The sequence below is a fragment of the Dipteris shenzhenensis genome, chromosome 2, assembly GCF_047967505.1.
Source record: "Dipteris shenzhenensis isolate YYH24624 ecotype China chromosome 2, Dip_SZ_1.0, whole genome shotgun sequence".
NCBI lineage: Eukaryota > Viridiplantae > Streptophyta > Polypodiopsida > Gleicheniales > Dipteridaceae > Dipteris > Dipteris shenzhenensis.
In genome coordinates, this window is record NC_141597.1 from 46,815,350 (window position 1) to 46,842,420 (window position 27,071).

Below are 27,071 nucleotides of genomic sequence, written 5' to 3' on the forward strand. Positions count from 1 at the left end.
GCACGGTGCTTTGCCGCCTTCATTCTCTTTCAAATCGGCAAAGCTTGATCTCGTAGATGGCCCTTCTTCTTCCCTTCAGCTGGATCTTATGCGCCAGTTATGTTCAGCCTCTATCACAGATGTTCCTTCATCGGGTTCCCCGTTTGTTTGTTCATTGGATTCTGCCCTTCTGGTTTTAGGTCTTCGACAGGCTCAGCAGTTTGGAGTCTGTCCCTACTTTATGGGCAGGGTTCTTTTTGCCGCTCATCTTCGTCGTTGGGGTGAAGCCGCAGTGGGTCCGGATTGTATTTCCTCCTTTGTCTTTCTGGGCAAAGGGTTTTATTATGCCCAGTGTTCTTCGACTGATGTGGTGGAGCAGCTTGTCAATCGTGCTGGTGTTCCTGGGGCTAGTTTCTTTGCTTATGTGATGCCCTGGGATCCACTTTTCGATCCTTCTGCTACGCTTCTGACACATAGTCCGGTTTGGATTACTCTCAAAGCGCTGCCTGTGACTCTTCTTCAGCATCTTCCTACTCTTGCAACGCTTTTGGGGAGGCCTCTTCATGTTTCGTGATAGGAGTTCTTGCAAGCTTCCCGTGATGTTCGCCTTTGCATTTTGTGGGATATGATGCAACCTGTGCCATCTACTTTGGATCTTGATTTGGGATTTGCCCATCCAATGTGCATCAGGCTGCATTTTGCATCTTTTCCCATTGCATGTTATTTTTCATGTGATTGCCCTTCTGCATCCAGGCCCACTCCTCTTGCTCCTTCTGCAGCTGTCAAGGTTACTCTCCCTTCTCCTCTGGTTTCTGCTATGGCTTCTTTGGAGAAGCCTTCTTCTACTGCTTTGAAGCACTACTGAAGGAAGGTAGATAAATCACAGGGCAATCTTTCTCTTGCTGAAGAAGCTCAGGATCGCACCCCTGTTGAGCAGCTATCCCGATTGAAGCTGACATGATGAGTCCTGATTTATCTGATGCAGCTCTTTCATCAAATGCTCCTTGAGAGAGTACATATATTGATCTAGTTCCTATGTCTGTGAAGACTGTGCCAGAGTCTCTTTCTATTCAGGATGCAGATGTTTCTTTTTCTTTGGAGTCTTTTCATCCTATGTTGCAACCGATTTTTGACCCTGTGATTCAAAAATGCCGGCTTCCAGTTTATATTAAGAAGAATCACAAGGGCAAAAAACAGGTGGTTTTTATTGATGGTGTTGTTTCTTCACTGCATCAATTTTAACAAAGCAACAATCTGAAAGTGGAGGATGTTGTGTTTGATCCTCCTCCAATTTGATCTTGTAACTTTTTACTTGGCTGCCTCATGACTTTTGCTCTGAGGCTTTACTTGTAAATTTTTCTTTGTACTTATTGGTAGGTTTTTACCTCTTTTTGGGGTTTCCCACATAGAAATAAAAGATTTCACTTAAAAAAAAAAAAAAGTGTGTGTGTGTGTGCATGCTTGCATGTATGATGTATGCATATCTGTGTGTGTGTCCACCTACCCCCACACACCCACACCCATGGAAATCCCCCCCCCCCCCCCCCAAAGTGCGCATGTGCGTGCAAACACACATTGATGTTTGTGTAGACATATAGATGATATAACAATTGTGGGTCATGTTGCAGGCAGTGCCCTTACACATTGGAAGCTATCATAGCACTAGCGGAACTTGGTGTAGCTCAAAAAGAGATCCAGCCTCAGGTAAGAAAGTTGGAACCAGCTCTTAGTAAGGCAAGTGTAGGATTATTGATTAGACGAAGTTAGCTGATCGCTACTGAGAAATCTTTATATTCTTAATCTGCATGATAGAGAGGGAGGTGTTTCTCTTTTGCTCTTGGTTTTTAGTTTGTTAGGTGGGTCGGTGTTGCATCTGAGAGTCCAAAGTATTTTGTGGTTTTGTTGTTCTTTGAGAAGAACGAAAATGTTGTGGAAATTTTTGTCAGATATAATTACATGTGGGCATTGTGATTCCTTGTTTCCATGTAATATTAATATAGTAGAGTAAGCTGCTTATTACATGATTGTGTAGAGAAGCTATTCAATTGAGACCCCAAGGATGTCGTGAAAGCCAATAGCTGATGTTCAGGTGTGTTAAACAATATAAGGCATTTACGAGTGTTTGATGATTGAGATACCAATAGCAAGCAAGTCTCAAAAACCATGGGAATGAAAAAGCACAAGTTGGGAGGCTTGAAGAGCGCTGGAACTTTATTTGAGTAAAGATCTATAGAAGACATTGAAGCATTGGAATGATGTCAAGCAAGGGTGTGCATTTATTGCAGTTAGATTGAAGCGGTAAGGGCAATGCAATATTAAGAACAAAAGCTGAATCTTTTGGCCAACGAAGACACGTGCCATTGACCAATCAGCTATATCAGGCCGTTGCCAAACATGTTATTAAGAAACTACTTTTGATTGAAGCTCATGAAGATGTGTACATTGACCAATCAGCTATATCAGGTTTGTGTGATCTGGCTGAAAGAACTCTGTGATCATGCTTCGAGATGAGTCCGCCTGTGAGCCTTATCCCTCTCTCTAATCTAAGTTAGCACTCTCGATGCCTAACTGCCTCAATGGATGAAGGCGGCTAAGCATCTCTGCTGTGGATAAGAAAGGAAGTGGGAGAGCAGTATGAAGCTACCTCTAAAGAGACAATAGTAGCGACCTTGGATCTCATAGTACACCTACAGATGACTCGATCTCTTGTAGAGGTACAAATCCGCCTCTTCTTGTGTACTCCCTCAGCTTGCCCACTCTCAATGTGGAGTCGATGTGATGACACCGGAACTGCCCAATAGAGATCCTCAATGAATGGGGGGGATGAATCGGAGTATATCCTAGGGGTGTCACCGAGGAGGCTATGCAACGAAGACAGAGAGTCTACGTGAATTTCCACAAAGCCTTTGATAGAGTACCGAGGGCCCGGCTTTTTTAGACGGTAACAGAAGTTGGGTTAGAACCAAGAGATCATGTGGTTGTTATGGCACTCTATTAGAGGGTTTCGAGCAAACTTCAGACAAAAGCTGGATGGACAGAGGATTTCATGAGCACCATCGGGGTCCCTTTCTCACCTACCCTGTTTGGCCTCTATATCGATGAGCTCGAAACATTTATGAAGACATTAGGTAGGGCTGGATGTTCTCTCGCAGGTTCCTTGATTAAGATCTTGTTGTATGCGGATGAAGTTTGTGCTGTTGTCCTTCTCTACAGAGGGCCTCCAAAGACATTTAGATGCATTACAATCATTCTATGAGTCACATGATTTGAAGGTCCAACCTTAGTAAAACCAAGGTCATGATCTCCAACACATCAGAAGCAGCTATGCATAGAATCAGTTCACTTTCACTGGAGTGTGAGTATGTGATCCATGGTCCTATCTTCATGTCGGAAGCTAACCTTCCCCTCTACTCTGACTCCCTGCATCTCCACCAATCGATTGATCTTAGTATCGAGTACTAATGCAAATATCTTAGACATGACATGCCCGATCATGATGGTCCTATAGTTTTCCGTCGGAGCTCCAGGGGTCCCATGCCTTCTGAGTGGCTGTAATAGTGTTAAGAGTCCAGGTGTGGGGAAAGCCAAGACAAACTATTGCATTGAAGAGACTTGCTAGGATCGGGGCTAGAATGTCATTCCCAGGCAACTATGCTAGAGCCTCCCCCGTGTGGAAAACAGGTGAAACCACCTGAGGAAGACCACCGATTGAGACCTTTGTAAGTAATGAAATTATGCATCCTACCCATATCCAACAGTGTATGTCCATATGATGTGACCAGGGCGAACCTATCATCAGAGACTCGCATCATACATGCCTCATCTAGATCCATATCTGGTAGTAAAATACCATCATCTCGGAAGTCAAGGACGGATACTTGGCTTCCTCTTGTCCTTGCGTTGAAGTCCCCAACGAGAATGACTTCTCGGTGGCTTGAGAAATCTACAATGTCTAGATGAAGAGTTGCATATGGTGATGTGTCAGCCTCCTCACGAACATCTCGAGCAAAGTGAGATGTCTCAGGTGAAAAAGTAACATAGTGCAATAAACAGGTCTTGATTGTCCGTACGCCTGATTTGAATCTTGGAAGTCTAGCATATATGTCCCTCTTCTCTACCAAGAGTTCGCCTCGAAAAGATATGATATGTAAAGCACTGCTACTCCTGTTGACCCTCGTACTCTGCCTGCATCTTTGGTCTCATTTTTGTAAGCCATCTCCAAGTGTATTCGCTAACTACCGGTAGTGGGAGCTCTGGACTCTGGTGTAGAAGACTATGTCTCATCTAAATAAGACTCTGAGAAGTTCCCTGGCTTTGAGCATAAGGTGCCATTTGAGTTCCAAATGGTGCATGACCGGGTCTTGGTGTCCTGAGTCTTGGTGCCATTTGAGTTCCAAATGGTGCATGACAGGGCCTTCGTGTCCTGAGTCTCATAGACCCCTCCCTCCTATGTGGGAGGGTGGGTGGGTGCCCCACGAGGGCCGGCAAGAAGTTGTCCATTCCGTACTGCCACCCACTTTCCCTCCTTACGGGCTAGATCCTGCTGCTATATATTAGGATGCATCTCTCCTCAACCTCTAAGGCTATCAAGTCCTCATCCATGGAAATCGATGGGTGGTCTCACAAGACCGATTTGTGGCGTAATGGTGCTACTCGGGCATGAGTATCACGGAAGCATATGATAAGGGGCTGCTCCCCGTTGGGGTCTCTCCCCACCCGCCAAGCCCCCTCGATCCTGTGCTCTGCAATCAAAGTGGTCGCATCATCCATTGGTGTAGCCACTATACAAGGGATCCCACGAACCCTGATATTGAGAGCCTTACTGGCCCTCTACTCCAATAGTGGGGCTGAGATGGTTGCATTTATAGTTTCCTATTTTGCCACATCCATGTTGGAGATATCATAGCCAAAGAGTGTGTTGATGTGATGTGTTGGTGTGAAGTACTAGGTGATCTAGTAGTAGTTTGTGTATGAGTCTGGTGTGAGTGCCACGTGTCATCATGGGACTTATCCCATATGCACTAGGTGCTAGTGTGTGAATGAGTAGCCCATATAAGGCTTGTACTTCACTTATCTTGTCATACTTGATGAATGAATGAAAGCCTTCATTATGTCTTCATTTGAGTATCCCTTCTTCAATCCCTAGCCTATGTCTCTCTCTCACTCACACCATGTTTCTAACATGGTATCAGAGCAGGTTCACCCTGCCATAGCTGCCACGTCATCTCTGACCTAACCCTAACCCTAAACCCTAATTTTGCTCAAGCCCTTCTTCCTGCAGCCGCCTCAGCCCTGCTCATTTCCGCGATAGTTCAGCTTCATTTTCATCTCCTTCCAGCTGCCTTCTACCCGTTTAGCGTTTTTGCACAGGCGCCGCCTTTGCTGCCCTCATTTCACCTCTGTTTTACAGCTTCTTGTGTTCATTTCTGCCCATGTAGCCTCTCCACAGCCTGCTAGTTGACACATTTTCCAAGAGACGCCTTGCACACGAGTAGATTCGGAGCTGTTCCATTTCCGTTTTTAGGGTTTGGAGGCTGTTAAAGCAGAATTCGACCATTTGTGGGCATTTAATGCAGTTTTTTGTCACTTCTAGAGGCATTTTCGACCAGTTTTGGAGCTGCTCTTGCATTTTCGAAGTGATTTGGGATTGCTGCTGCAGAGCCACCTTCAACAGAGCCGTTTTTAGGGATGCTCCTAGCCTCTAACTCCTCTAGAATAGCCGACTTTTGGCCTGGTGACCTGCTGGTACATTTTGGTCCACCTATAGTATACCTCTACTACACTTGGTATAGCTTGGAGCTGGTTTGCTGAAGCACTTCACAAATTTCGAGCTATATCATTGCATTTGGCGCCCCTCCAACTACCTTTTAGAGGATTTTGGACCTGCTACAGCACCTAGAGTAGTCCTCACGCCCAGAAGTGCTCTTCTCTTGGTTTATTCTTGCACTCCAGGGTATCTACTTGCTATTATTAGACTTGGGTTCACTCAGTTCTCTATTTCAAAGAGTATTCTTGCTGCTTTTACATTAGGGTTTGTATTTTGGAGCCTCTGAGATCATCCACCACTAGCTGATTCACGCCTTTCTCAAGCTGCTGATTCATTTCAGAGCCCTAGATAAGCTCCTTTATTGGCTTGTTATCTATTTCAGCTTGTTGCCTTTGCTACCTCAGTTTAACACTATGGAGCCTTGTCCTTGTGGTGAAGACTCATCCACACCACTTTCAACTAGGGATGAGCAGCATGACACAACATTGGCGCTTATTGGTGTGATATTGGTCAACAAATGCTTCATCAACTTGACCTCACTACTTCAGCCAAGGAGAACCTCGACAAGCACAAGAATATTTATGCTACATCTACTGGACCTGAGCAGGACGCTTCATCTGCTATGTTACATGATCTATTCCTCTTTGAGGTGGTAGATGATGCTTAGCTCTATTTGTTTTTGTGTTGAGTCAAACAAAGGTTCTCAGCCTTGAGTTGTCGCTCTAAATTGAATGTATTTGGAGTCAATAAGAGGTACTTTGCCCTGGGTTGTCCCAAAAAATGAATGTATTGTCTTTTACTTTGGTTTGATGGTATTGATCACCCAGTTTAGAGTAAGGGGGAGTGATGAACGATGGTTTGCCCTTGCCGATCGCAAGCTTCTTGAGAAGTCATTATCACACGAGAGGTGTTGGATAGTTGGACTTGATCTTTGCAGTATTGCGGTGGAGGGGGGATCGGTCTACTCTTTGCGTGTTGGGTCTCACACTCTTTGCTCTGAAGGGGGGTGTTGGAGATATCATAGCCAAAGAGTGTGTTGATGTGATGTGCTAGTGTGAAGTACTAGGTGATCTACTACTAGTTTATGTGTGTGAGTTTGGTGTGAGTGCTACGGGACTTATCCCATATGCACTAGGTGCTAGTGTGTGAGGGAGTAGCCTATATAAGGCTTGTACTTTACTTATCTTGTCATACTTGATGAATGAATGAAAGCCTTCATTATGTCTTCATTTGAGTATCACTTCTTCACTCCCTAGCCTATCTCTCTCTCTCTCTCACTCACACCGCTTCTCGGGATGTCTCCTCCATCACCGACTGCATGGTGGCTATTTGAGCCTCTACCGCCGGTGTACTCCTGGGGGCTGTCCACAAAGCGGTTAACTCCTGCAGGAGTTGTGAGACATCCTGCCTGCGCTTCTGTATGATTCCAGCCTAGTTCTATAGAATAAGTGCCTGCTGCTTGGTGAAGCGAGTCAGCTCCACCTCACATGCTCGTATGCCATGCACATCCATCAAGAGAGACTCCCACGCATCTGAAAGATCAGCTCGTGGGATCTGAAACAAAAGACCTGGTATGAATGTAGGGAGATGGGGCTGAATAGTAGGCGGTGACCGAGTAAATGGACCGGGCTGTGGAGATGCTTGAAGCAGTGGTGAGGTAATTCCAGCTAGGGGCTTGTGTATGTTGTTGATGGCTTTGGGTATCCATGAGGCAATTAGTCTATAAGCTAGCGCTTTTATATTAGGAATGCTTAGCCCTCCTCTCTCTTTGTTTAATGTTACTGCCTCCCACTTGGCTTTGGGAATCCCCCCCCCCTCCTTGAAGATGGCTCTCACTCTGTTCATTGCTCCCTATCAGGCAGCTAGCATGAATAATAATAAACATCAAGCTTATAATATAATGTTTGAGAACCATCCTTGTGCTTGCTCGACTAAGTTGCGTACCTTGCTTTGTTGTGAGTTTCTTATTGACCCTTTCAATAACCCAAAATCAGGGTTTTATGTGCTGCTGCTGCATAGCCGCCTACATCAAAGCCAACTCTAAGCTATGTCAAGGCCTCTAGCACACCTGTACTAGCCGACTTTCACAAGAAAGTCAAGAGTTGAGTGATCATCTAGCAAGATTTCAGTCTCTTGTTCAACAACTTTATAGCTTAAAAAGCCTGCCTGATGATGAGGATAAAATGGCTGTCCTTATGAAGAGTATGCAAGGGATACCTCGTTTTGAGCAGACCCTTGAAGTTCTATGCCTTGTCACTACCATGTTTGATGATATGGTGGCTCTACTTATTGAAAAGGATTGCTGTAACAAAGATGCCATTCTTGCCTCTATTGGTGATCATGCATTTGCTTCTACAAGCAAATGGAAGACCAATAAAAATATTATTTGCAGATTTTGTAAAAGAAAAGAACATGTTGAGGCTAATTGCTTCAAGAAGAAGGAATAAGAACAAGAGAAGCACCATGCCGATCTTATTGCTGAAGACCAGGCCGAACCAGAGCCCCCTGAGGAGATACATGCAGCCACAGCTGAGGTTCACGGCCTCTCTGTTGAGGAACATCATGACTGGGATTCGGATTCTTGGGCTTTCTAGGCCCTATTGGATGTGTGTTTTTAGGTTGAGTCAATAAAGGTTCTCAGCCTTGAGTAGTCCCTCTAAAATGATTGTATTTGGAGTCAACAAGGGTATTCTGCCCTAGGTTGTCCCCCAAAAATAATTATATTGTGTTTTACTTTGATCTGATTGTATTGACCACCCAGTTCAGAGTAAAGGGGGTGACGTGCGATGGTCTACCCTTGCCAATTGCAAGCTGACTGAGAAGTCACTATCACACGGGATAGTTGGACTTGCTCTTTGCAGTATTGCGGGTGGAGGGGCGATCAGTCTACTCCTTACGTGTTCAGTCTCACACTCTTTGCTTTGAAGGGGGTGTATGAGAAATCATAGCCAAAGAGTGTGTGTTGGTGTGATTACTAGGAGTTCTAGTAGTGATTTTATTTGTGAGTGCCACGTGCCACTTTGGGATTTATCCCATATGCATTGGTACTTGTGTGTGTGTGTGTGTGTGCGCGCTTGTTCTTTAAAGGCTTGTACTTCACTTGTCACATCATTGGATGAATGAATGAAAGTCTTTTCATTATGTTTTCATTTGAGTATCATTTCCTCTCACCCTAACCTACACTCTTTCTCTCTCTCCCCCCCCCTCAACACCATGTTTCCTTCATTTTTGTAGTCCAATCTCAGCCTGGGTGTGCAGTATTTTACAGAATTTTTTGTCCCTATGATGTCTAGAGACAATGTTTATGGTCGGATTCAAGTGTTTTCCCCTTAATCTTGAGATGTTCAAGTAAGTGTCTTGTAGACTGGCTTATAATCACATAGTCAATTACACTTGATCGTTGAGGAATTTTGCATGTGCAACCTTTTGTGTCTTTGAAATCTGTGAAGTGCCATTACAGATTTGCAGCCCAAAGCATCCACACAAGGTGAGGAGTTGCCCCCCCATTACCCTGAGACAAGTGGCTGTTGTGTTTTAGGTTGGTGATTGTGGGGGTGCAAAGTAGCATGCTGCCATCCCGATGTTTCCCCCTTTTGCTTCTATCTCCAACTACTTGTATTGTTTGTGTGGGTCTTCTTTTATGATCTTGGCTGTTATTTCCAATGCCGTCCCAATGTCCCACCAAAGCCTCTTCCCCCTATGTGTGTTTTTGTGTTCTATATTGATGTTTTTAAGAATCCCTCCATTTCTGGAAATTCCCCTCATGCTCCCATTTCTCCAATACTATAAGTATATTTGCCTCTGATATTTTATCTTCAAATGTGATGGCCTTGTCTACAATCCGTCCTCCTACATTCCATATTTTGATCGTGAGGGTCTCGGGTCCCTATTTGTGCTTTTCTCCCCCTTTGCTCTTTCTATTAATCACAGTTTTCCCATCCTTTTTGTAGGTATTCTCTCATATTGCCTTCTTTTTAGATCTTTGTTTATCCATATAAAGTACCCTTTGAGATTATTCAGTACCTTGAGGCAGGATTGTGCGTCCTTGAATATTTGTGTTGGTTTTCCTCTGAATGCATTTTCCTATGTTATTGCGGATATGTGCATGAAGACATGTGTGAGTACCTTTTCATGTCTTCATTTTCACTCTCTCCTACCTACACAATTTTAATGTTGAGCGCTTTTTCTCACAGTTCTTTTTCTTCTCTCATTTTATAGTTGACTATATCATCATTGGTATTGATGATGTCTTTTGCTTTAGCGATTGAGAGAGAGAGAGAGATTTTTTCTCATTAATATTTAATGGGCTTTCTCAACGCTCGTGGATTGGATTGTCTTTTTTACAGGGACAAAGTAAAAGTAGTAGGCCTATGGGAGAGCATGCTGATCAAGTTCGATGGCTGCAAGTAATGTATTTGCAATTCTTTTTCATGAGAACGATGCTTCAAATGATTGTCCCTTCCCCTAGTATTTTCAGGAAATATTTGGAGCTTTCTCATGTTCTTGCCAAAAGAATTGTCTGAGTTTTGTGGGTGTTAGACTTTAGTCAAAGCAATTTGAAGGCATCCTTCGTTTGTAGTAAATTAAAGGGGTAAGTTATAGTCATGGTGAAATTGTGTAAACAGAGAATCTTCAAAACCAAGAGGAGTGCACAGATTCATTTAGAAATACACAAAACCTCTTAAAGGATGAGGGATAGAAGTAAGCATGTCGTGGCTCGGCTTCAGAAAGTGTGGTTATAATATTCAGCTTTTCCTTGAATCATTTAGGATTGCACAAGCTCATAGACATGGTTCATGCACATTGTTATCTATGTGAGTCTTAGCATTGTTATCTAGGCGAGCCTAGCATTGTGATTGCTGATTGGGTCTATTGCAACATATGGGCATATCCATTTCATTTGAGTGAGATTCCTTAAGGAGGGCATAATGGCATCACGATGATTGTTGTTTTAGACTAACTTTTCTTGTGTATGATTTATTATGGCTTTGTTGCCACCACACACGCTACGTTGGAAACTGTTTTCTGATCCAACCTACTTTGATTTAGTGGATGTCATGACAGCATATCTTGGACTCCTAGGCATTATCTCACATTCATAGGATAAGTCTACATGAAAAGTAAGTTGGCAGTTTTAAACAGTCTATCGAGCATGTTAGACACAAGAGTGCATCCTTCTGATGGGCACACCTTGGTGGATGACCAATGTAAGGAGGGGCCTTGAGATAGATAGTACACCCTTGACACATTAATGCTCAAAATTATGAAATAAATGTATGCATAGGGTTATGGGAGGGGATGCACATCTTGTTTTTATTGCTTCCTAGTGGCATTGTGTTACTTGTTTAGTTTTCCCTTTGCTTTTGATTTCTTCTTGCTTTCTCTTGTTGGCTGAGTTTTTTTTCGTAACTCCATCTGAGTATGTGGAAAGAGGAAACCTTCATGGAGTGCATTTAAGGTTACCCAATGAAAGGGATATTAGTCAATGAAGAATCAGTTGGGGCTCATTAGTCTATTTGAAAAGGATGTCTAACTTGAAGGCGAGTATCTAGCTGAATCTACAAGACTTTTTCAGCTCATGCCCACATGCTTGCAAGATCTGGTATGGAGGCTTGAAACTTGAATACATTGATCACAAAAGCACATGGAATCTTTGAATTCTAGATGAACAATGGCAACATTGGTCTGCGTATGAGCTCCTTTTAATACCTATAGGAAAGTGATTGTACTATTTGTGACGTTTCAATCCTAAATAAGCCATGTTTTTGAGCTGAGATTTATATCAGAATTGAAATGCTTCAGGCACAATTAAGGTCTTCTTGTAATGATCTAAAGGTTGTATAGGGAGTATGTGATTGGCCTCCAATATTTTAGCAAGTTTTTTTTCCCCTTTAAACATGAGGTTGTCAAAACTAGAGAATAAGTATTGTCCTTACCATGAAGCCCGTCTTCAAATGTGGGAACCTATAAGATTTCGAAAGTCATATATGCGAGGGGAGGACCATCACTCCCAAGGCATTTGTTTGTGGGCAACAAGAAGGGGGCTTGAGTCCACGTTGACATTTGATCCCTAATTAGCCTAGAGTCTTGTTGCTTGCGTCTCTCCCAAGGTTGCAATGCTTCCTCAATGTGAAGCATTGCTAGTTGCAAGAGTGTGTATCAAAAGGTTGGATCCTTGCAAACTTAAAGACTAAGATTGATTTGGAAACACTTTGGGTGCACATTCTAATCTCCATTTCATTGTAAATGCCTACAATATTATCGTCAATACTCATGCAATGGTGTGTTAAAAAGTGAAATATTCTGAAGCACTCTATTACCTCCTTCTCTGTAGTGGTTTCCTAGCCACCATAGGAGTGTAATTGTAGGCTTTAAGTGCAAGTAGCCTCCATTCATCATGGGGCATATCCTTGGGGGACATTGCTTCCAACAAGTATTGAATTAGAACTTCATGCTTGACATCTACAACCTCAACCTCAAATGGAGATGCATCTGGCAATTATTGCTCTCAAGATTTGGTGATGTTGTCAAGTACAAATATGTGTATAATTGAATTGTTGAGTCCATACCTTGTTGATTAACAATAGAGTTGATTTTCCAACTAAGTGGACACTAGAGCCCATGGTAGAAATGAGTGAGTGAAATTTGAAGTCCAATACTCCCATGCTAGCTAGCTAGGTAAATAGCTGTGCTTTCATGAGAGCAGGCATTCTTCTACATGTTATTGCTTTTCCTAGTGCATATGAGGATGCCTGGGTCTTTGATGTCTTTGCGAGAGGTAGGCTGTCTCGATCGACGGATGACGTTTTATTAGAGGTTGCATTTCAGCTTGTCAAGATTGTTTAGTCTTGTGGAGCATGGTTCAGACTCAGAGTGGTACATAGACCCGCACCCATGTCTTATTACCCTGGTTGCTTGGAGACTGTGGCTTTATGGGGGTATTCTCATGAAGTTCTTGCAGTGGGATCTTGGGGAGTGGGAGTGGATCGATGAAGGGCATGGAGAGAAGAGCCTCCTCTTCTTTCGTTACACCGTCAGTAATACCATGATAAGTTGTAGAGGTTGGAGGCTCTCCAAAGGTCCCCATTGGGAGGGGTTTGAGATTTCTATTGACCTGCAGAAGAACTCTTGGAAGAGACTCTAGAAATCCCTCAAGAATAGAAAAATCGATCTTTTCTTTTGGCTTTCTATTTATGGTGGGACTGCATTGAACCTGTGGAGATGAACCCTAATTGTCCTCATTGCCTTTTTGCTATGGAGGCAGTTCAACATTGCTTATGGTATTGCAGACAGGTGAGGATTATTTGAGGGGGGGAGCCATGATTTTTAGTACTTTTGTTCATTTCCCCTTCTTCATGACTTGGGGCTTAGTTGCTTGGCTCTCTCTTTTGGGGCCTCATGTCTTTTATGAGAGACATGGCTCGTCTTGGGTCTTATAATTTATTGATTCGACGCCACATAGTTGAGCCATGCTCTCTGGATGATGTTCCTGTCTCACCTTTTAGAGCTGTGCATGCCTCTCTGGACTCTTCTTGAGAGATGCTAGCGAGTATTACAGCGTGGCATATTTGAAGAGCCAGATGCATAGAGGCATTGGATGTATCCCAGGTTCACCCTTCTCATACCTTGGCCAATATATGGACAAACTTTGTAAAGATGCAAAGGAGGAAGAGATACCAACACATGAGAGGCTCATGGAAACCACTTCTGTATTACGGGGATGCCCAAAATCCACACATCAACTCTCCTCTTCAAGAGAGTTCTATAAAGAAGTCCAGTCATCCACTTATCCACACCTTGACACTACTTCTATAAAGAAGTCCAGTCATCCACTTATCCACATCTATCTATTCATATGCATAGACATAGCTATGCATCTACAATCTCCTCCTCCCCCTCCCCCTCAAGCTCAGTATGACTTGTACATCACATAGATCCAAAGTATCTCCAAAAAGACAAAACTTATCTTTACTCAAAGACTTGGTAAAGACATCCGTAACTTGGGCATCTATCCTCACATATCTCAAGTCAATTTCGCCACTTATCACTTTCTCCCTAATATAGTGATAGTGGAATTCTGTGTGTTTTGTTCTTGCATGGTAAATGGGATTTTGGGCCAGCATAATAGAACTTATGTTGTCACAGTAGATCACTACTAGACCATCAATGTATACTCCCAACTCATGAAGAAGCAATCTCAGCCAAGTTTCTTCACATGCTACTATGGCAGCCACTCTATATTCAGCTTCCGTGCTAGACAAAGCAACCGTGGTGGTTTCTTGTTGCTCCAACTAATCACACTACTCCCAAGAGAGAATGCATACCCACTAGTTGACCTTCTATCATCAATGCTGCCAACCCAATCTGCATTAGTATAACCATGCAAGCATATCCCTCCTTCCTTGGCATAACAATAAGACAACATTTATTGTGGCTTTCACATATCTCAGTATCCTTCTCACCGCATCAAGGTGACTCTTGCAAGGCTTTTGCATAAATTGACTCACCACACCCAAAACATAACTCGAATCCGGTCTAGTGATGGTAAGATAAATGAGACTCCCAACCATCTTCCGGAACATGGTCACATCCTGCAAGTAATACCCATCATCAACTAACTTAACATTTTGCTAAAGTGGTGTTTCAAGTGGTATGCAAGCTGTCATACCATATTTTTCCAGTATGTCCAAAGCATATTGCCTTTGTAGCATCCAAATACCTTATGGTAAATCAATTACTTCAATCCCAAGGAAGTATCTTAGTTGTCAAAGGTCCTTCATGTCAAATTCACATGACAATCTCTCCTTAGTTGCTGTAATTTCTACATCAAGACTCCTTGTGATGATTAAATCATCCACATAAGTGATCACAAGTACATTTTTTCTCCCTCTTTCTTCACATATAGTGAGCTATCAGCCTTAGATTGTTTGAAGCACATATTCAACAAGGTTTTGCTCATTCTCTCACACTAAGCTCTTGGGGCTTGCTTCAGCCCATACAAGGCTTTCCTTAACTTCCACACATGCATAGGATACTTGGCATGTATATACCCTTTAGACTAATGCATATAAACCTCCTCATGAATTGTACCATTCAAGAGATATAACTTCTCTTTTTTTTTTTGGGCAAAAAGAGACTTCTATTAAGTATTAAAGAAAACCGTTAGAGCAAGCTCCATACGGGAATACGGGATACGCCATGCAATGCATGAAAAGCTCAAGAGCCAAAAAGAAAGGATTGGGGCTGATAGTGCCATCTCAATCCAGTAGTAACCTCCGAGAAAAAGGGAGAACCCCTCCAAACTCGAAGAAATACAGTCCTCCTAGAAGAGGCTGCCCGTGAAGGGCCCTGCATGCTAGCCCATACGGCTATCAAAGTGTGAACCATGTCACTCCAAATACTCGTGAACACCTGTGATGAGTGTATCTGGGTGCCATCCAAGGCCTCTGTGCATCTGGCTCTCCAAATGTGCCAAGAGGAAATGCTAGCCAAAATCTCCCAACAGGTGTCCACTGAAACATGTGAAGCTTTGAATGGAGTATGTGGTACATCCTGAAGAGAGCAGGGCTCTATCATTTGTCAGAGGATCGAGAGTTCCCAAGAAGAAGGCTCACCCTCATAAAACACATGGGGCCCAGTAAGGGATAACCATGCGACCAAGCCCCAAGTCATGAAGAAAGGGGAATATGAAAAATGCTGAGTATCCGAGTCATGAGAAGTCCCCCATTGAAAAATGCCCCAAGTCATGAGGATAGTCCTCGCCTGACTGCAGTCCCAAAGGTAATGTTGCATTGACTCCTCTGCAAAATGACAGCGAGGGCAAGTGGGATCAGCCCCAAATTGTAATCTCCACAGGTTCACTGCAATCCCTCCATGAATAGAAAGCCAAAAGAAAAGAGCGATCTTTCTATTTTTGAGGGATTTCCAGAGCCGCCTCCAGAAATTCCTACGCAAATCTGTGGTGATGAAGAAGCTGTCCCAATGGGGGGCTTTGGAGGGAATCCAACCCCTACTGCTCAGCTGAAATCTCTTGGCATTACCAACTGTGAAACGAAAGAAGGGAATCCCCCTCTCTCGATGCCCATGATCTATCCACTCCCACTCTCTTGGGTCCCACTGCAAGCACCTGATAGGTCAAGAGATACAACTTCCATCTACGCATGCTTGCCAAAGCAACCACGGTCCGTATGGTGGTCATCTTTGCCACTGGGCTGAATTTTTCATCATAGTCCAACCCATATGTTTGGGCATACCCTTTTGCAACTAACCTTGCCTTATATCTCTCCACACTTCCATCCGATTTGCACTTCACTTCATCCAATAGCTTTCTTTCCTTTTGGAAGTTGACAAGTGTCCAAGTGTTGTTCTTATCCAAGGCATCCATTTCTTGATCCATGGCATCCCTCCAATCTGAGTTTTTTTTAGCCTTCTCAAAACTTGAGGGCTCAATATGTTGCACTTTGCTAACCACGTATGCATAGTGCATCCTCATAAATCCATTGTAAGTCAATCTATCAACGGAATGTCTCACCCTTTCTGCTCTTCTCAAGGGCTGTGTATTTGCCATTGAATTTCTAGCATGTGGCGGAACATACTTTGAAGCATGCTTGGTCTCTTGAGCCTTCATAAGCTGTAAATCACTCTTCGTCACTATTTGCATCCTCAACACTCTCTTCCACTTCAACTTTTGGCTTGTCTTTATCCACATGCTTGCTCCCCCTCAATCTACCACTCCATGGGCTCGCACTATCAACACTCTCCTCATGTTGTGATGGCCCTGACATCACTTTACTTGAGGGTCCAGCTTGCTGTAATTTCATCTTTTCAACCTTTGGCATGTGCTCATCCTCTGCAACAATTAGGTTGGGCTGATAATATGCTTCAAGCTCACTGAACTTCACATCCCGGCTTTCATATACTTGTCTAGTAATGGAATCGTAGCATTTATATCCCTTTCTTTCAACCGGGTATCCCAAAAATATACATTTGATAGCCCTTGGCTCCAATTTTTTCCTTATCTCACTTGGCATGTGCACATAATAAAAGCAGCCAAACACTTTCAAATAAGCCAAGTTTGGCTTGTACCTATAAAGCTTTTCAAGAGTTGTCAACCCATGTATGGCATCTGTGGATGTTCTACTCATGATATACACAGCCGTATGCACCGCTTCAGCCCAAAAACTCAATGGCATATTCATCTCATCCATCATAGCTCTAGCCATGTCACCAATCACCCTATTCTTCCTTTGAGGAGTGTATCTACAAGTGACCCATCTCTTAATGCCTTGAGCATATAGAAACTCATCAAATTTATAGGACGTATATTCTCCACCATTGTCTATATGACAGCACTGATATAACACCCAAGCTCCTTCTCTATCATTCTTTTGAATTGGCAAAACACTTGAAAGGCATCACTTTTGGCTTTCAAAAAATAGACCCATGTCATCCGGCTGTAATCATCTATAAAAGTGATGTAATATCTTGCTCCCCCGGGTGTTGTATGATCCGTTGGTCCCCAAATATCTGAGTGAACTATTTCGAAAGGGTGCTTGCTCTTTCTCCCCCTCTTTGGGAATGGCAATCTTGTTTGTTTGGCAAATTGGCACGCAGGGCATACATGACTGAAATCTAAATGACCAAATATGGGCAGCCCTCTCACCAATTCTTTTGTTTGCATTTCATTCAAACGTTTATAGTTAATATGCCCAAGTCCTTTTTGCCAAAGTTGAGCCTCTTGATCTTGTTTGGGACCATTATTGGCATACATACCTTGCTGTAAACAGGGCTTTCCTGCATCAAATGTGAACAATTTCCTCTCTTTTGTAGTTTAGCAACAATCTTGCCCACAATGCCATTATGAAACTACTTTACAAAGCATCCAAACTTGTTAAGCGCACTTGATAATCTTCATCAGCCATTTGACCAACGGAAGCAAGATTTTGGGTGATTATGGGCACATGTAAGAGATTTCCCAATGTGTTTTCCACACCATATTTATCCCTCAAGGGAATATCACCAATATGAGTCATCTTGTGCATAGTATCATCTCCCGTAGAAACAAAATCCTCACCAGTATCTCATCTTTGCGAATAAACCACTCACCATGATGCGTCATATGATTCGTGGCTCCTGAATCTATGAACCAACCATCATTAAAAGAGGGCTCTTGCATGCTGCTCATAACACGATCCATACTAAAGAGGTGAGTGCCATATCCATGCTCATATGCATGCTCTCTTCCACCAACATAATGATTGTATTGTGGTCTTCCATCACACCCTCTATATGTGGCATTACGCTTGGCATAACAATCTCTTTCAAAGTGCCCATATTTTCCACAAAAGTGACAATTTCTAGCTTGTGGAGTATGAGTGGCTCTTCCTCTACCACGGGGCATGGCTCTCCCCCTTCCTTTTGGCATGAAACCACGTCCTCTTTGAGTGAACCCATTTCTTTCCATAGTGTGCTGAGGGGCATATGAGGCTCTTCCACGGCCTCTTGGGGGTCTACTTCTTCCTTTAAAATCACCTCTTCTACCTCGGTGATAGAACAAATTGTCTCTTCCACTACTTGTGGAGGCTTTGAGCCCAAGCTTCACCTCTTCCGTCATGCATAATGCAACTAACTCCACAAAATCGGGCATATGGCCTTACACGGAAATAGAAGTATCCAACGATTTATATTGAGGCCCTAAACCATTCAAGGTGATAGACACCAAATCGTCATCTTCCATATTGCAATTTATGGAGGCTGTGTCTTTTGTAATTTGCCTTATCTCAGCCACATAGTCCGTGATGCTTCTATTTCCTCTCCACATTCCATGGGCGCTGCTTGAGCTGAATTTTCCTTGCCTCCGTGCTTGTGCCATACGATTTGTGAATAATATCCCAAGCTTCTTTAGGCATGCTAGCCATCTTGATGTGAGGAATGAGTGTATCGGAAATGCATAAGGAAACCCAATGCAACACCTTTCTTGATTTCTCAACCCATGTTTGTATTCCAATTTCAGCTCATTTGAGGGTTCATCCCAAGGCAACTCCGGGCATTCATCTTCACCCGTGATCAATCCCCTAACACCTTTTCCCATGAGGAAGTTTTCCATTTTATAAGGCCAAGTGCTATAATTATCCTTTGTCAACTTTTCACCCACAATTTGGGTTACTTGAGTGGTCTCAACCATGCTTGATTAACAATATTCACTTCCAAATGCAACTTAGCAAACCTCAAGGCAATGGCACTTTTCTGATTTTTCTGAGCACACTCACTTTAGTGAGGTAAATGGCATCAAAAACAGAGAATTCACCTTCTTTTCAAGTGTTCACACTTGCTCAAATTTTAGGCATCCAAGGACATCAAAATTGAGCACTAACAGTCCACTTTTGAGCACAAATTCAAGCATGTACCAATGCACTTGTGGCTTTTCCCACTTTCTGTAAATGAGTGTATTTTGGCATCAAACGGCCACAAATTACCTTCCAAATGTGCTCTTGCAATGGCTTATCAAACTGAAAATTTATCCCACACTTTGGGCATCATATGCATCCAATTTCGGGCATACACACCCTTATATGCATCCTCCAACTCAAATTTACTGGTGAAAGTTTACTTCATGTGCACAAAGGCATTTATGCTTCACTAACCAGGCATATAACCTCCGGTATCAACACTTTTCTGCCCAAATATGCAATTTCCTGCAAACAAGTTCTACCCCAAATGGCAATTGCTTCCACTGTGATACTCACTGGTACTATGCCAATTTTGCACACCGGAATTGAAGTAGATGCAAGAGAGTGAGCAATAAGCGCTTTCTTGGTCTCCAACAAAGGTGATAGATCTTCTCCATTTGAACAAATTTCCACACTTTCTTAGCTATGCCTCCATGGTATCCATCCTCTTAATTCTCTCAACAAGTGAAGCTTAGGAACTCTTTTAAACCAGTGCCTAATAGATGCTTCTCTTAACACCCCTCCAAATGACTTTGTGTTTAACTATTTTAGCAAAGCTTCATATCTCTCTGTTTTCGTTTAGGCCACCTGGTGCAGTTTCAACTTGTGTATCTGCAACCTGAAGGCTTCCACCCATCTCCCATCACCCTTTTTAATTGCATTGGGCACTTCTGGGTTTCATGCTGCTAACTGTGCGTCCTGAGCGTAATATGATGATAAGATCATCACACCGCCTCCGCATAGAGAGCTGCAGAGCAGAGGGGATCCCTAGGGAGCAACGCATATGCATATTGTGCGACTGTTAGGAGGTTGAGTCGGAGGAGCAATTTATTTTCAGGTGCCCAGTGTACTACGAGATCCGAGGTCGCTACCACTGTCTCTTCAGAGACGGCTCTGGGCTCCTTTCTAGATTCCTCGCCTACCTAGATTAGAGATGCCTCGCGGCCTTCATTCACGAGGGGGTCCGACACAGAGAGTACTTACTCGGGCGACGAGGCTTGGCCACATCATCAGACACCTCTCAGAGTAGGATCACATAGTTCTTCCCATCGAGTGACATTGATAGTCCAGTCTCTAGCCGCAGGCGTGACAGAGACCTCGACCCGACAACCGCAGCACGACACACGAGACATCGAGGGGACACACAGATCACTCTGGGGGACCTCCCGTCATTGTTTAGACCCGAGATATGTCCCACGGGAGTCACGGTGGCTCTGGTCTTGCGTCGAGCCTCGTCCAGGAGACCGAGACACACGGCATCCCATTTTGCAGAGAATGGAGGGGCTCCCCCTTCTTCTCTGAGTCCACTGTAGGGTTGAGATGACATTTTCAGCCTCAACCTTGGTTGTTTTCCACCTCTTCTTAAGGAACATTTTTTCTCATGCATTGAATGGCGTATTTTTGCTTTGAGCTTGCTCTCACTGGTTTTATTCATACTTAATGGAAGTCTTTTTTTGGGGGGGGTAAAAAAAGATTAGATGTTAAGGCCAAGTGGGATCAATTGTGTGAACATGAACTCAAATGTGGCCCATGCAATATTGGTTGCACATGCAAAGCTTGGCAATTTCAAATGAAGCTATTTTGGCAATATAGCTTCGTGTATATACAATATTTGAAAGAATCATGTCATGTCTACTGGTGGTTGTAAGTGGAAATGGAGGGGGTAAGGTGATCATTCCTAGCGGTGGTATCTTTAGAGCATGGATGGGGATGGGGTGGGAGTGGGCAATGTAAGACATGGTTTCTATCATTGTGTTCTTGTTCCGCCTATTTTTTGAGCAAGCCATTAAGATGAGTTTTACGATCTTTAATGCAGAGGTTCGCTGAAGCACATTGTGCAATTGCTTGTCATGACTATAAAGGTATTCTAGCTAGTGGCTCTTTCGCATATATTTAAATAATTGTTGGATGTTAAGTTTTTTGAAGTTCATGCCCCCATCTTTTGGAACTTTTTGACACCCTATTTGCTTACTTCGATATGATTGCTTTGATCTTGAGGCCTTGGTCTAGACATTGGTGGTATTACCTTACTTGTACCCTCTACCAATAGTACATTAATGGATGGCACCACAATGATCATGATTTTTGGTTCAATGTATTAGGAAGAGATCCGCCATATAACTTTTTTTGGTTCAATATGTATGTGACGGGTTGCTAGTAGTGACATGTAGGGGATGCAACAAGTTATGCTTACAAGATACTTTTTGTTATGCTATGTGACAGTTTAGAGGATTGCTAGTAGTGACATGTAGGGGAGATTTTGAGGGGTTGCTATTAATGACATGTAGGGGATGCAATAAGTTATTCCTACAAGATACTTTTGTTATGCTATGTGACAGTTTAAAGGATTGCATGCTGCATTGGGAAGATAAAATTGCTCAATTAACACACACACTCGAGCTTGCACAGTATGCCCATTCTGGTGTATATACATATATCTATACCTACAACCAATCCTTTCATCCATATACTCTCTCTCAGATCATTTGACTATCTCATGGGATCCCTTGCCTTTGCCTCCCACATCATAGACTTCTCCCCCACCCCCACTTGGAACTGACCGTACATACCTATTTTTCAGCCTTCTATCCCACTCACACCACTAAGCATGGCCCACTCCACCTACACTCTGATCACATACTAACCCTTGCTTATACCGCCCGTCTTCTCACTTTGCTTGATAACCTTGATGATATCCCCTTACTAGAGGATAGAGCTACCCTTATCACCCTTTCCCTACACTTTCCCTCACACCACCAGATCTAACCACTTACCTCCCATTGGACTGGTCGCCTACAATAGCTAGTACGATGATGGTGTGAGTGTAAGGCCTTGCACCATGAACTTAGACTCGAAACCAAGCAACATATTCTGACAGAGACAGAGACCAAACAAGAGTATCACCATCTGGTCAGTTGGAAGGAAAGAGACTTTATCCATCAAAATGAGGAAGAATTACTAAGCATTCTATTTATTAATAACTCCAAGGATTTTGGTGGAAGTTTCTCGAGTGGAGGTTTACATCCCCTCTCAAAGGCCTATTCATCTAGCACACTTATGCATGCACCCTTTATGTCATCCCCCACCATCCTACATCAAACCTCCCACATCAACCTCGTCCCATCTCATGTTCACTCTTCACCACCGTTGATATCAAACACTCAACTATCGAGCTACACAATGAAGATCATGAGGGGCTATGTACTGAGTACAATGCACATGGGATTAATGCCCTAGCCCGAATCCTAACAGAGCTATTCAATGACAGTTTGCATCGGCGTTCCTCACACTTAGACCCTTAATACTATTATCTTGATCCGTAAGGCAAGGGATCCCATGAGCTCGAAAACTAAAGGACCATCATGATTAAGCATGTTATGTCCAAGATTCATGCATCGGCACTTGACATTCAAGTCAATCGCTTTGCAGATTGTGAGGGATTTAGAGCCATGGGGTAGGCAAGTTTTTGGATATAGATCATTCTACATTGGATCACATTTTCACACTAAGAGATATCATTGAGGAGGCCCATGCACCGAAGCAATGCGTGTACTATTGCTGTATGGGTTTCCGCAAAGCCACAAGTGGGACTATTTAGATGACCATCCTTGCTAGGATACAGTTATGCCATCATTTGGGCAGTCCGGACGCTATATGAGTGGGTATTAGGCAAAGTCAAGTCTTTGACTTGGTGGTTAGAGGGGATCATGAGCACGATAGTGGTTGTCCTTTGACACCTACCCTGTATGGCCTATACATCGACGAGCTTGAGTCCTTCATCATGTCGTTGGGTGTAGGAGGTTCTTTGATTCTGATTCTACTATATGCATATGATGTGGTTCTACTCTCCCCATGTCTGCAATGGCACTCCAATTTTTCTGCGAGACATATGATTTGGAGGTCAACTTGGGTAATACCAAGCTTATGATCTTCAACACATCCCATGCTGTAGGCAGCCGCACAACAAAAGTCGTTTACCTTTGATGGAGCACTAGCGGACATTGTTGCATCCTATACATATTAGGGGTTCTCTGCTAGGGCCCAATTGTAGAGAAAGGGAAGGGGCAGATTTGGAGATGGGGAGAGAATAGCAGAAGGAAGGGAGGAGAAGAGAGGAGAAGGGGAAGGAGAGAGGAAGAGAGGGAAGGATGAGGGGATAGAGAGATAGAGAGAAGGCGGAGAGAGAGAGTGTGAGCGTAGGCAGCAGGTAGCAAGAAGGAGGAGGGAGATTAGATAGGATTAGATGTCACATCAAAAGGTACATTGTAGGGGGTGGATGGAGACTTATATAGTCCCTCCACATTTTCCACCTAAAGGGCCTCTAACTTGGCCTCTTTTGCCCCTTCATTACAGCCATCCCTTCCCATAGAATTTTGCCCTCAAAATTTCATATGCGGGCTGTTAAATAGATGCAGCAAACAGCAAATAATAGTCAGCCCGGTAGGAGATAGGGGTTGTCCTAGACAATGCTCTCTGGCTGCCATGAGTTCTCATCCTCAAGGAGTCCGTGCCACTTGATAAGATACTCGGTGTAGACTTTGTTTCGGAGAACATGATCCCTGAAACCCATGATGTGCTCCAGAACATAGAGTATGTGGCCCTCCTCATCCATAGGTGGTAGCTCAGGAAGGACTTGGACATGCTGTCCGACATGTGGATTCAGCAAGGACACATGGAAAACATTATGAATCCTGGAGGTCCTGGGTAGCTCCAACTCATACATCACCTCGCCAACTTTGCAGATGATCCTGTTGGGACCGTAATACCTATGAGCAAGCTTCGTGTTGGTGTTACCTTTCAGCGAGGCATAACGGTTCTTATGTAAGCGTAAGTGCACATAATCCCCTTCTTCAAAAGACAGATACCTCCTGTGTTCATCCACATACTTCTTCTGCTTGGCTTGGGCATCCTACATATTATTTTTAGCCAATTGCAGAAGGGCATCCATACTCTCCAAGTCATTTCTTGCTTGCTGATTTTTCACAGCCATGTCTGCAACTAAAGATGGCATACCCAATGTGCATCCATACATAGCCTCGAACGGGCTCATGCCAATAGAGATGTGCTTGGTACTGTTGTAACAAAATTCAGCAAGTGCCAACCACTTATCCCAAGACTTCTGTGTGTCATGACAGAAATTCCTCAAATACTCCTCCAGCCATTTGTTCACCCTTTCTGACTGTCCATCCGTCTCAGGGTGGTAAGCAGTTCTAGGTGTAAGAGAAGTACCCACTGCTGTAAATAACTCCTGCCAAAAGTGACCCATAAATTTTGCATCTCTGTCGCTGACAATCTCCCGAGGGAAGCCATGATGCTTAAGAGCATGCTCGATGAACTACCAAGCAACTTGTGATGCTGAATAACTGGTTTTAGTGGGTATGAAATGGGCCTGCTTTGTCATTCTGTCAACCACCACAAATCCCATCCTTGCTCTGTGGAAGGCAACCCTGTGATGAAATCCATAGCAATGTGAGTCCATTTGCCTTCTGGAATGGGTAATGGCTGCAAGAGACCCGCGGGTAACCGGCTGTCCACTTTATTATGCTGGCAGGGCAAACATTCACTGACAAATTTAACTACATCCCGCCACAAGCCATCCCAGATAAAGCTATGTTTGACTTTTTCATATGTCTTAGTAATACCCGCATGTCCTGCCATAGTGCATTTCTTGTAAGACCAGCAGTCGGTACTTTGAATTTCTAAATAAATTCTGTCCTTGCACCACAACAGCCCATTATGCAGCTTAAATTCAGCATGCCCCTGGGTCGATGGCCTCTGTAACTCCACAAATATTTGAGCTGCCTTAGAATCCTGCATGTATTCTTCTTGAATACCATGAATCCACTCTTGGTAGATGGTAGAAATGGAAGACAAACTGCAAGCCCACATACGAGATAAGGCATCTGCAACCACGTTTTCTTTCCATTTACTATACTCAATGCCGAAATCATAAGACTGAACCTTAGCCAGCCACCTCTTTTGCTTCATTGACAAGTTGGGCTGCGTAAGGAAATACCTGAGTGTCCTATGATCTATCTTAACCTTGATTTTGCTACCGTACAGGTAGTGGTGCCATTTTTCGAAAGCATGGAGGATAGCCAACAGCTCCTAATCATACACATGATAATCTAGTTCCTTGGCATCCAATTTCCTGCTTTCAAAAGCAATTACCCCGTGTTCGTGCCTTAGACAGCCCCTAAGCCTTTGCCACTGGCATCTGCCTCCACAATGAAAGTATGTGAAAAGACAGGGCATACCAACACAGGAGCATGAGTGAGGGCGAATTTCAGGTCTTCAAAGCTGCACTATGCGTCTGTAGACCACATAAAAGCATCCTTCTTCAAAAGGCTTGTTAGAGGGGCTGCCCTCTTGGCAAACTTGCGAATAAAGCGCCTGTGTAGAAGGAAGCAAGACCTAGAAATCCCCTCAACTAAGTAGGGTTGCGTGGCTGCGGCCAATCCTCAATGCATTTCACCTTTGCAAGATTGACTCGAATGCCATCCTTGCTCACAATGTGACCAAGATACTCAACTTCTTGTGCCATAAAAGTGCATTTGCTGGCTTTAGCATAAAGCTGATGCAACCTCAAAATTTTCAGCACTTGCTTGACATGTCTGATGTGCCTCTGCTTATCCTTGCTGTAAATGAGGATGTCAAGGTAGCTGGTGCATTGGTCAATCCAAAAGGCATCACCTTGAACTCATACAGTCCCCTCTCTGTGCGAAAGGTTGTCTTGTGCTCATTCCCAGCTCTATTCTAATCTGATGATAGCCGGACCTCAAATCAATCTTAGTGAAAAACTGAGCACCCTTGAGTTCATCCAACAGGTCATCTATCCTGGGGATTGGAAACCTATTCTTGATGGTGACCTTATTATTCAAGTCTCTGTAGTCAATGCACATACGGTAAGAACTATCCTTCTTCACCAGGAGCAAAGGGGATGCAAAAGGAGAAGTACTATGAGTGATCAAACTCTTCTGAAGTAAGTCCCTCGTTTGAGTTCCCACTTCCTCCCGTTCTACCTTAGAGAGTCGGTATGGGGCCTTATTGCTTGGCTTATTGCCAGGTTCCAGGTCTTATGATTTACCTCATACAATTGGTTGATAGGGCTCCATTTGGGACTAGTGGGGGCAAACCTCACTATGAATGCTTCTCTAAGCGTTTCTCAATTGATGTTCTCTTTAACACTTGGAACCCTATACCATTGGCTTGCTTTACCATCAAGGCTCAGCTCGAATGCATTGACCTTGTCCAAGCCACCTATATTCCCAAGGTCTCACAAATTTGCTCGAATCTCTCTGCATGGGACACCAGATCTCCCTCTCCTAGAAATTTAGTAATGATCTTGGAGATGGTGACTAGTCTACTCCTTGAAGCACTGGTATCCCTTCCACCAAAGGTAGCATAGAATCCTCATAGCCTCATCTATAAGTACAGTCTGCAATACTTAGCTGCACTCAATCGAGCTCCTGCGAGCTTCCCCCTCCCCCTCCGTACCTCTACCTCCCCTAGCCCCTCCTCCTTGCCTCGACCTCTCCCGCCCCTACCTCTCCACCCTCACCTCCCCTCACCCGTCGCTGCCGCCGCGCCCTCCCTCGCCACCCCCGCCTCACCTCCGCCTCACCCCTGCCCTCCGACCTCACCCCCCCCTCGCACCTCCGCTCACCTCCTCGCACCTCCGTCTCACCCCCCCCCTCACCGCAGCCTCTCCGCCCTCACCCCTCACACCCTGCCTCACCCCCGCCTCGCTCCGCCCCCCCTCGCTACGCTCACCACCCCCTCGCCGCTCCGTCCCCTCTCCCCTTGCCCTTCCGCTCCACCCCGCCCCGCTACCACTCCGCTCACCCCCCGCCTCCCGTTTCGCCCCCTCACCCCTC

At 44.0% G+C, this 27,071-nt stretch overlaps 1 protein-coding gene across 3 annotated transcripts in view; it reads left to right on the plus strand.

Annotated features, from left to right (window-relative positions):
* APC7 (tetratricopeptide repeat (TPR)-containing protein) overlaps positions 1 to 27,071 on the plus strand; it is a 158,079-nt gene that overhangs the window by 87,690 nt on the left and 43,318 nt on the right. For all 3 annotated transcript variants that reach the window (XM_087388798.1, XM_087388791.1, XM_087388782.1), the window contains 3 exons: positions 1,608 to 1,683; positions 10,093 to 10,152; positions 21,011 to 21,056. In XM_087388798.1, coding sequence (XP_087244924.1) covers positions 1,608 to 1,683; positions 10,093 to 10,152; positions 21,011 to 21,056 — 182 coding nt within the window. The remainder of the gene's footprint in view (positions 1 to 1,607; positions 1,684 to 10,092; positions 10,153 to 21,010; positions 21,057 to 27,071) is intronic.